Source organism: Varanus komodoensis, unplaced genomic scaffold (genome assembly GCF_004798865.1).
Source record: "Varanus komodoensis strain SLA01 unplaced genomic scaffold, ASM479886v1 scaffold23, whole genome shotgun sequence".
In the NCBI taxonomy this organism is placed as follows: Eukaryota; Metazoa; Chordata; class Lepidosauria; order Squamata; family Varanidae; genus Varanus; species Varanus komodoensis.
Genome location: NW_025335627.1, coordinates 12,359,628 through 12,370,189, shown reverse-complemented (window position 1 = coordinate 12,370,189; position 10,562 = coordinate 12,359,628). Strand labels below are relative to the sequence as shown.

General features: G+C 46.9%; 1 protein-coding gene across 8 annotated transcripts in view; it reads right to left on the bottom strand.

The window, feature by feature from the left end:
- Positions 1–744: 744 nt before the first annotated feature.
- The window catches only part of LOC123024263 (receptor activity-modifying protein 1-like), a 110,794-nt gene continuing 100,976 nt past the window's right edge, over positions 745–10,562 (bottom strand). For all 8 annotated transcript variants that reach the window (XM_044431771.1, XM_044431770.1, XM_044431767.1 and 5 more), the window contains one exon: positions 745–3,679. In XM_044431771.1, the coding sequence (XP_044287706.1) occupies positions 3,424–3,679 (256 nt within the window). In that variant the 3' untranslated portion in view covers positions 745–3,423. The remainder of the gene's footprint in view (positions 3,680–10,562) is intronic.

The following is a 10,562-nucleotide window of genomic DNA, read 5'->3' as shown; positions in this document are numbered from 1 at the left end:
CTGTGCATGCGCCGGCTCTTCCCCTCCATTGCACGCATGTGTTGACTCTGAATACAAAGCAGGAATACAGAGTGGGAATACAGAAGAGAGGAGGGCGGTGGGGGGGGAGAGAGAGAGAGAGAGAGAGAGATGAAGACAGTAAAAAAAAAAAGATAGAAGTTAAGAAAAATATAACTTTTAAAATCTATTTTAACTACGTGAGCCACATTCCCAGGCTGCAGGCCAAGCCATAGCCACCTCGCCAAGCCCAGGGGCAGATGGGCCAAGGCAGAGCAGTAGTGGGGCCATGGCTCCCGCACCTCTGCCGTGGCCTTCTCTGGGCAAGCTGCCGCCACCATTGAGCAGCTGCCATGCTTCTTCCCCCTGCAGCAAGGAGAGGCGGAAGGCACCCCGCTTGGCCAGCCGCGGCCCCATCCCTTGCCTCCCCTCGCCTCGGAAAGCAGCCATTGCCTCCCTCCTCGCGGCCCTCCCCCAGCCGGGGGAGCCACCCTGCGCTCGCCTCTCTGGCCTCCCGCTACTGCCCACCCCCTGCGGAGCCGGGCAAGCGCCTGCAAGGGGACCTTCCTCCGGCTCGGCTCGGAAAGGGGGCAGTAGAGAGGAGCCGGGAAGGCCTCGACCGAGGCGAGTGCGCCCTCATGGCTCCGCCTCGTGTCACGCTCTCCCTTTTAGTGAACGGCACAGCATCATCTTGGGCTTCTGTTGCAGCCCGAGGGAACAGAGCAAACATTTTTTAATTATTTTTTAAAATTTTAATTAATTTTTAAATTTATTTTCATTTTAATAAATCTTTTACATTTTGCATTACATCCACATTTATTAATTATAATTTAAAATAGTACACTATTTGTATGCAGTAACTTTTCTTCCCAAATTCCCTGTTTTGTATGTATTATTTATTTATTTAAAACTTTTGTAGGCCGCCCCATTACCAAAGTCTCGGGACGGTTTAACAAGAGGCAGGTTGTTCAATCCAATACCACAGGGCAAGATGCTGAGATGGCCATTCTTGTAACACCACCACGCTTCGCTGTGAAAATATCTTGGGGTGTAATCTTCTGTCTTTTTAGGTAGAAAAAATGCAGCAACCCCCACTCAGCAAGCCTTGCACTGGTATTCAAGCAGCATAACCCTGAAATTTGCCTAGCGTCACCGCTATGATGCGTTTCACACAAGCTGTGCCAAATCCCTCAAGGAGGGGAATGAGAGGCACAGCACAGCACAGCCACAGACTGAGGACTCACTCCTCTTGCATACCCTGCTGAAACTTCGTGGGCAACTCATTTAGTAAAAGCTCAGCGAAGAACACAGAAGGATAAGCATGTTCTCTTCGGGAGACCCAGAGAGCCTGTGGAAAGGCATGCACGCCACCTTCCAGCGCATTCCTGCAAGTGCAAATGGGCTCAGAGCAATGCATCTTCTGCTACTTCCCCTAGTGAGGTTCTCCTCTGTTCAGCAGCTACTAGGAAGTGAAAGGTTAACTCTTCCCCATTCAGAAGGTAGGGCGGAAAAGTTGATGTCTGTCTACAGAGGGGGCCCTTCTGTTTCAGAATGAGCAAAGAAAACTACCAGCAAGCTTCAACATACCCCTTATGGGTGACTAAGAGGGAAACCCAGAAAAACACTGGTTAATTTACTATTAGTGTCCCCTTTTCTGCTTTAAACGGAAGTGGGAAGATTCCACTTTGCCTGCCTGCTTTTTCCCGTCTTGCACAAGGCTTGCTCGCTTTCTATGTGCAGAGCTCACGTTTGAGCTTGAGCATGAGGCAAGCCAGGTACGAGCACTGAGCACTGGCACTCCTCAGAGGCAGGACTTTCCACACCCATGGAGGGCTGAGGAGGGGGAATTGTCTTGTGCCCAGGTGGGGGGGGGGGTGAGGGCTGTTCCACCTCTCCTCCTGCTGCACTCCAGGAGTTCCTAGACATAGGCATGTCCTCTGAGCCTTGCATGCTCAGCCGGACAAGGGCTTCTTAGGTGCACAAGTGTATCCAAGTCTCAGGCTCCAACCCCAGGGACATTCCCTTGGGAGGGACCACCTCTGACTGCAAGGGACTTACTCTTGAGTGCGCTTCCGCAGGGCTGGGCCGTATGTGAAGGGTCCTTGCTTGACACATCTCTGTGTATCCGGCCTTCAGATGGGTCCGCTTTGCTTCCCAAGGTCTGGAAGGCTGGCATGTGGCTCCGCTGCCCTCCCTGTGGCCAAGCTATTTGCCAACCCAGTGTCTGGGGCAGCACGCCGGGGAGGGGCAGCCGGCCCACCACCTGCCCTCCCTCTGCTGCATGCGCAGGCCTTCTGCAGCAGCTCTTATGCTGCCGCTGCTGCCCCCCATGAGCGACTCTCCCCTCCCCGGCAAAGCACAAGTGCCCATGCTGTCCTGAGCCCCACAGCCGCTGCTCAGACACCCATCCCGACTGCTGCTGCTGCAGCAATTTCTCTTCCACACGCATTCTGGCACAGGCTTGCAGCTCAGGCTGTCACCTGCCCCTTGCGGAAGCTGAAGGAACTGCTTGGTTAGCTGTCAAGGGCTGCACCTGGGGTTAGATTACTGAAATCAATGGGACTTGTAGTCACGGCTCACTTAAGACCCTTTGATCTCCGTGGGTTTATTCTACATAAGTCCAGATCCAACTCCCTATTCTTATTTACGCAAATATCCTGCAAATATCTCACCCTGGCCATTGTTCTGCTATTCTCTCAAACCCAAGTCCTTTCCTCACTTCTTACCAAATAATGCTGAAAATACATATTCCCAACTGTAGAAAACACATTTTGTTTTGATTTTGTGCACGTATCAGCTTGCAGAGATGGAGGTGTGAGCCTTTTATAAGTACTCAAAAAAAGCTTCAGGGCTTATGTGAGTAGACAGGCTCCTTAAGACACACAGTTGCCTGTGTCTGCATGCAGCAAGGCTCCCCCAGCCCCACAACCCTTTCCAAATTCCTGACCAAAAAACAGCCCACAGTCTTACAGGAAGTGGTACAGGTAAGTAAAGGCCAAAGAAAAGCTGAAGATAAAAAAGCAACCAGGGATAACCCAAAAGAAAAATAAATGGGAAGGATCCAAAGAAAAGAGAGAATGGCAGAGAAAAGCCTCTAACATGACTAAATCCTGGACTTGTGAAAGGGCTTTGGAGGCTGAGAAAGTCATTTAGTCTTCAGTGCATTTTCTTGGCCTTAGCAAAATCTTCATCGTGGAGAATGTGAACAGTTACAGCCTTTTTCTCGGGATAGCGGGGTGTTTTCTTCTATTACAGACTGTCCAGAAATACTCTTTTGGCATCCACAGCGCCACAGAATGAGCCACAAAACTGTTATGCTTGCTTGGTGTCCAGTGTGCCTGTTCCTTGATTTTGGAGGCTGAAGACTTTGGGGTATCTCTTTGACTGAAGCAAGCCTTACCTTCTGCCTCCGGGCGCTGACGAAGTTTAGACAACACTTTCACTGTGTTTGCTCCGCCACACCACAAGAACAGCCACAAGCAGAGTGACGAAAATGGGCACCACAATGAATGGGCATAAAACAGTGTTGGGAGGGTCTCTCAAAGACCTCCCTGAGACAGGGCAGCTCTTGAAGTAGTGCTTGTGAATTGCTATGAAGAACTCATCCACAAGCCGGTTTGGCCAAAAACAATTCAGTTTCGTAGCTATCAGGATGGTACAGTTGGTCAGCTCTCCATACCACCTGGAAAGGAGCAAAGGGCACTTGTTAAAAGAATGCCGCTTGATGCTGTCATCAACAGTCGTTTCACACACTCTGCAGAGGCATTGTCTGAACTGCAGTTGAGCATACATCCACCAGGTCAAACATTCAACATGGGCTCCAACTATGGGCGGTCTCTCATGCAACAACCCAGAGTTCCAGGTATGGGCATGGCCATAACCCAGAGCTGGAGGGACTCTTTGTGCTCTAGCTCAGCCTTGCTGCAGGGCGTGGGCAGCCAGCCAGCCAGCCAGCCAGCCAGCCAGCCAGCCAGCAAGTATCATGCTCTCATGCTCTTGCTGTATCTTCAGCAACCCCCACTTTGTCAGCACTATGGGTTGTTGGAACATCCAGCTCAGTGACTGTGTTTTTCATACTAAATGCCTGAAATTGCATATGTAAAATGTCATGCGTGGATCGGCCTTAAGAATAATTCAGCAACAAAATAAATCTGCAGGATTAAATATACTCTCAGATGCTGAGCATTAAGAAATCCTTATGAAGGGTAGCCACTATATTGACCTCCTCTCCATGCAGTCTTTAAACAGGTGCTTAGGGAGAGTCAATGCATATAAAAAACTGATGGTTCATAGATTGAAGTAGAGCACCTGCATTTCATCTGAGAACCAATGACCAATACCATAGCAAACAGTGATTTCTGTTATCTTCAGGGGATTGACATTTACTGTGTACAGTGAACTTGAAGTGCATCAAGTGACAGTGCATGTAATTAACACAACCTAGCCTATAAACAACTTGCATAGATAATAATAAGAGTTAGAAGCCCCATGTCAACTAGTGCCGTGCTCTTCATCAGGTGAACAAGCTCACAGTGACAACAGTAATGGAAATTACCCAAGTACTGTGCCTGCAACATATGAAAGACCTGAAGAGAGTCCAGAAAAATGATTTACACCGTAACTACAAAAATAAAAAATAATCAGGAGCAAGCATTGTCGACAACAGAAGGACTCCCTAGAATAGCTAAAGTGAGAGGATATGTAGAATTACCAAGCAGGATTCTGAGGAAAGAACTAAGCTATCATTGGTGAATAAATTGCACTATGTTAAATAGGTCACCTCCATCTCTGTACTTGCCATTCTGTGCAGGCCACAGTTGCAAAATAATCACAACAGGGCTCAAAGAATATACAGAAGAACTCTGAGGAACACGACAGATGAAGGATTGTACCCCGAGCCCAGTCCCCACTGTCCTTGCAGCATAGCAAAGTGATGCAGCCCAAGGCACCAAAAGCAGTAGAGCAGACTCAAAAGCGGCAGTCATTTTGATAATACCTCCTATTTCTATAGCACTCTCCAGTTTTCAATTTGCTACTCATGTTGTACTGTGTTCACACAACCTTTAACTATATAAGCTAGGTGAGCATTATTGCTCCCACGTTAGGGATGGGAGGTGGCAGGTCAGAGGCTGCAAGACACACTAGTGCAAGGGGGTTCCCAGAGAGGCACGTTAAGGGTGCCCACGAAGGGATCCCCTGCACATTTAAAAAACCCTTTGAATTTTAAAAATCCATTTTATGAAATGCCTGCAACTTTCTAGCAATTCAGCAAAGGGACCTAATATCCAATAAATATTCATTTCGTATAGTGAAAACACTGTAAGATCCTTGACTTCATTGTTTTACAGGAGATGCACAGTTATACTTCCAATTTAAAATATCGGTCTTTTTATCTGACAAAAATGCCTAGAGAATCCATTTCTCCTTCCATTTGTTCCTTTCCATGGAGCAGGTCAACAACTTAAAAGACCACATACATCACTGGATATTAAAGACTGATCCTGTACAATATTTATCTGTGGAATAACATCCCACAAAAAGCAACTGTTGGGCATTGTTGAAATCTCTGTTTAAAAGAAGCATTAGCTGAATTAGACAATCCTTTATTAAAGAGATGTTTCGGTGTCCAAGGACATGAAAGAAACATTTATTACTGAGAAAGACATAACCCAGGTTTTATACATGCAGTAGCTGGATGCCAATGCGGCAATCCACTGATTAGGCTTTTACGGAGGTAGCCAGTGCAGTTTCTCCAATTCGTAAATGTGCCCTTTAGTCTAAAAAGGATGGGGACCCTGAGTACCTTCATCAGTTACCCATCTTGCTATATTATAGGGGTGGCCAGACTTGCTTGTTTCTATGTTTCTTAAATACTTTGAAACTGAAACAATGCATATGCTTCAGGGAAGATGGGAGGAAGGAGGAGGCCAGGGATTCCAGAGAAAGGAAGCTGTGGGAAGGAGTTGAGGTGCATGTCAGAAAGCACTTCCTGACAGTCAGGACCCTGAGGGTGTGGAACGGGCTTCCCCGGGAAGTGGTTGAGGCCCCATCGGTGCGGGTGTTCAAAGATAGGCTGGACGTGCACATGGTGGGCATGTCGTGAGCGGAGCCGGCTGGTGCCAGAGGTCAGACTAGATGGCCAGGGAGACCCCTTCTGACTTGCGCTGTTTCTATGTCTCTATATATAGTTTCTATATATGGTGGGCGGGCATGGGGGGGGGCAGGCAAAGCCAGGCATGGGCAGGCGGGCATGGGGGCAAGGGGAGGCGCGGGCAGGCATGGGCAGGGTACGAGGCAAGGCAAGGCAAGGCAAGGCAAGGCATGGGTGGGCGGGCTTGGGGGCAAGGGGAGGCGAGGCAGGGCCGGCATGTGCTGTGAGGCAGCGGCTTGCTCGCTTGGAGATCGTTTTCTCTGAGTGAGCGAACCGCTGCCTCCCCATGTGCAGGGCGTGGTGGGTGGTGGTGCGCGCGTGCGCACACAGGTCTAAATGGGCATGGCAAGCTGGATAAATGGGCATGGCGGGCCAGATCCGGCCCCCGGGCTGCAGTTTGAGGGCCCATGATCGAGGGCAGGGGTCGGCAAGCCGCAGCTCCGGAGCCGCACGTGGCTCTTGAACCCCTCCGCTGCGGCTCCGTCGCTCAAAACACGGGCCAGCACAGCCGCTGATCTGCTCGAATGAACGCAGTGCTAGCTAGTTAAGTAAATCACTACATTCCTCTGCTCAACAAGCTTCCTGCAGGCTCTTATGTTACACGAAAAGATGCTGAAAGGATTCTCTTAGTCTCAATGTAATCTCCTTCATCTGAATGTTAAAAGCTACGCTTGGGACCTGTCACAATTCACAGCACTTGACTGTTTATCTGCTAATCAGTCTCTAAACACACCTATATCTCTGGCACAGCCACTGATCTGCGGATCCGGGCCGATTTACTGAGATCCTCCCCCCACACCCCCCCGTAGGCCAACCACGGATAAATCGAAGAAGAGAAAAGTTTCTGAAGAAAACCAGACCTTTAATGATACGTGGGTCGATTCATTTGCTTTTACTGCTGGCGAACATTAACTCAAACACCCTGTGTTTGAGGAAAGGTGAGCCAACAGACAAGTTATTGCTATCCTTGGCACTGCTTTTTATTGGAGTGCTGTGTTCAGATCTGGCTACTGATCTGTTTACTTAAAACTTTCTTACATATTTTATATGCAGAGGTTTTTATATTATTATAACCCAGAATCAGGGCTTGGACTAATTTGTTTATATGAAAAATTAAGAAACGGATAACGCAGCTGTTACAAAATGATACTGCAGTGCAGTTGTGTTTTGCTCCTCATACTCCAGTATGTTTTGCTCCAGTATGTCAGGTGCACATACTGACATGCTGATGTGTACAGCTACTGTTGGGGAAATCCAGAATAAATCCTGGTAGGAAAAGGTTGCTTATATGTGCCTTAGTGTTATATCAAACCTGTGCCTCTTTCTCAGAAAGCAGCAGAATTCCAAGCCAGGTTACTGTTTAGTGTTACTGTTACTTTAAGAAGATGGAATTCTTAGCTGTTACTTCTTAGTGCATACTATCACTGGGAAAATCCTGTGTTCCCATTAGCTATAGACAGCTGAGACAAAGGTGTCCATTTGTTTCTGAATGGACCCATTTAATCATCTAGTTCCACAGGGGCAAGTGCCTGCAGTTTTCCTGAATGGTTCCTCAATAAGACACATTTGCATGTTTAGACAGGCACAAAGGCTGATCCAAACTGCAAGAAATCTACTGAATTGACATGTCAATAAAGCAATCAGTAATATTTTCCCTGCATGGGAATCACCCTGCATTTTCTGCTTCTTGGAAACCACCCTCATTCCCCAGATGGCCGATGTTCTGAGCCACAGTGTTCCGCTATGGGCCGAGAAAGCAAGCTAGGAAATGCCTTAAGCAGGAAACAACTGATACACAGAAACTGCACCATATTCTTGAAGCTCAGCCATCACTGGAGATAATCTACACGAAGGGAATAAATATACTTCTGTTTCTGACAGCGGTTTGGTAAACTGTGAAGTGCTGGCACTCATCCTAATAGTACATAAAAGCCCCAGATTTTGGGCAACTGCGCTGATCTATATGAACAAGCCATTTTTAACAGTGTACTCCCCCCACAAAAAAAACTAGGTCTCTTACAAAGTTAATTCAAGATGAAGCCACCCCCAAATATTCTGCATTACAACAAGGAACACTATTTAGTTGCTAGGAAAATCCATTTCCCCTCCGGTTACTACGAGAGTTGCAGGGTAGCTCAGCGGGGAAGGGGAATTCTAAGGGAGAAAGCCCACGCCAGCATTCCCGCTCCGAACATCCGTCGTGCAACTGGCTTTGTGGCTGGGGTGAAAGCAGTGAGTGGTTGCGCGTAACCTTCTTCCTTTGCTGCCTGAGTGGGTAGAAGGGAGCCGTGGGGCTGCCTCATCCCACTCCCCTTGCTGTTCAGGCCAAATGACAAGCTCAGATCTAGAACTAATTTCATCTACAGGCTGAAGCATGTTTATTCAAGTAGTGCATTGGCATTGCCTAGCATGTCCTCGCTGGTAAAAGGACACTTTGCTGCTGCTGACTCTAAAGAGATGTTGTAAACAACTTTAAATCATGCTTGGCTTTTCATGTGTACAATTTTAATACTTGGGTTTTATTGTTTCATGATTTGGATGTTTTGCACAGAACCTGCAAACTGGAACTCTACATAAAGAAAATGGTGCAATCCTGCAAGTCTCTTGACTAATCAGACTCACTCTCTGGGAATTGCCTCTCTGTCTCTCTCTCTCTCTCACACACACACACACACACACACACATTTGTATACAGCCGAGTAGCTGAGGCTCTCTCAAAGAAGTGTGTGCAGGTCTGCTACCTCAGGAGCAAGCTCTGCTGAGGTCTGTGGGACTTACTTCTGAGTAAACATGCATTGGGTGGTGCTGTATTTAGATTTATTTATTTATGACAGATGCTGTCATCTGACCAGGTTAAAGCACATGATGTCCTTTAAAGCACTGAATCTCAAATCTGAGCACCTGGCACTGCCATGATTAGTAACAGAATCGCTTCTGTACAATTTAGACTCATTCAAATCACCACTAGGGCATTTGCTGCATGAGGTAAGTCTTGAATGACTGACTATAGGCCGTGATGTGATTATTCAGTATTAGCATAGTCTGCTGTACATCAGAAATATTACAACACACCCCAGCAAGACACACCTGCCACCTTCAATACTGCTCAGATAAGTGACAGGGATATTGTTACAGCATTATCTTGATGCCACTGAATTTTCTGAGATCAAAGTATTAAGAGTGTAATTACAAAGCACCGATTTAAACATGCATATCTGTATCATAGAACAGAAGGGTCAAAAGGGCCAAGAAGGCCATCAGATCCAACCCTCTGCGAGTGCAGGACACCAGTTACACCACCCTGCTCAGATAGCCATCTATTTTCTTCTTGAATGCCTCTAGTGTGGGAGAGCATGTAACTCCTCTGGGCAGCTGACTCCACTGCCCTATAGCTTTGACAGTGAGGAAGCTTTCCTTGTGTCTCACCTGCACTTGGTGTTTTGTAGTTCACTGTTGCATGTCCTGCAATTTGAGATAAGTGAGAATAGGACTTTCCTTCTCCTTTGTGACAGCCTTTGAGGTACTTGTGGAGGGATATCATGTCCCATTTCTTAAGGCTGAACTGGCCCAGTTCTTTCAGCCTTTCATCATAAGATGTATTTTCCAAGCCCGGTATAATCTTTGCTGCCCTCCACCAAAACCTGGATTTCAAGAAACTCAACTTTAATGAAATCGGAACAATGATAAGTGAGGTACCCTGTCAACTCACTCTTAAGGGAAAAAGAGGGATGGGAAATCTTGAAAAAGAAGATTGTCCAAGCACATCTATGAACAATTTCAACAAGAAAAATGTGTAGAAGACAGCAGAGGAAGCCAATGTGGTTCCACAAAAGGTTAAGTGACAACCTGAAAGAAAAAAAAGACCATGTACAGGAGATGGAAACAGGGCCAGGCCACAAAGGAAGAATATAAACAAATAGCAAGGAATTGCAGCAACAGCATCAGGAAGGCTAAAGCAGGAAATAAACTGAGAAGAGCAAGGGATGCTAAGCACAACAAGAAAGCCTTCTTCAGATACATCCAGAACAAAAGACATGTGAAAGAAAAAAGGTGTTCAGCTACTTAAAGTGGATGGCAGTGATGACAGATGACAAGGAAAAGGCAGAGGTGCTCAATTCCTACTTCACCTCAGTCTTCTCCCACAAGGAAATCTACAACAAAGAGGAAGTACAAGCTGAAAATGAAAGATGGCAGCCCAAGATTGGTCAAGGAATATCTAGATGGAATAAACATGTTCAAATCTTCATGGCCCAATACACTCCATCCCAGAGTCATAAAAGAGCTAGTGGAGGAACTCGTAGAACCACTGGCTATTATCCCTGATAAATCTTGGAAAACAGGAGAAGTGCCAGACAACTAGGGAAGTTGTCCCCTTCTTCAAAAAATCTACCTTGATGTTTGCAAAGCTTTTGCC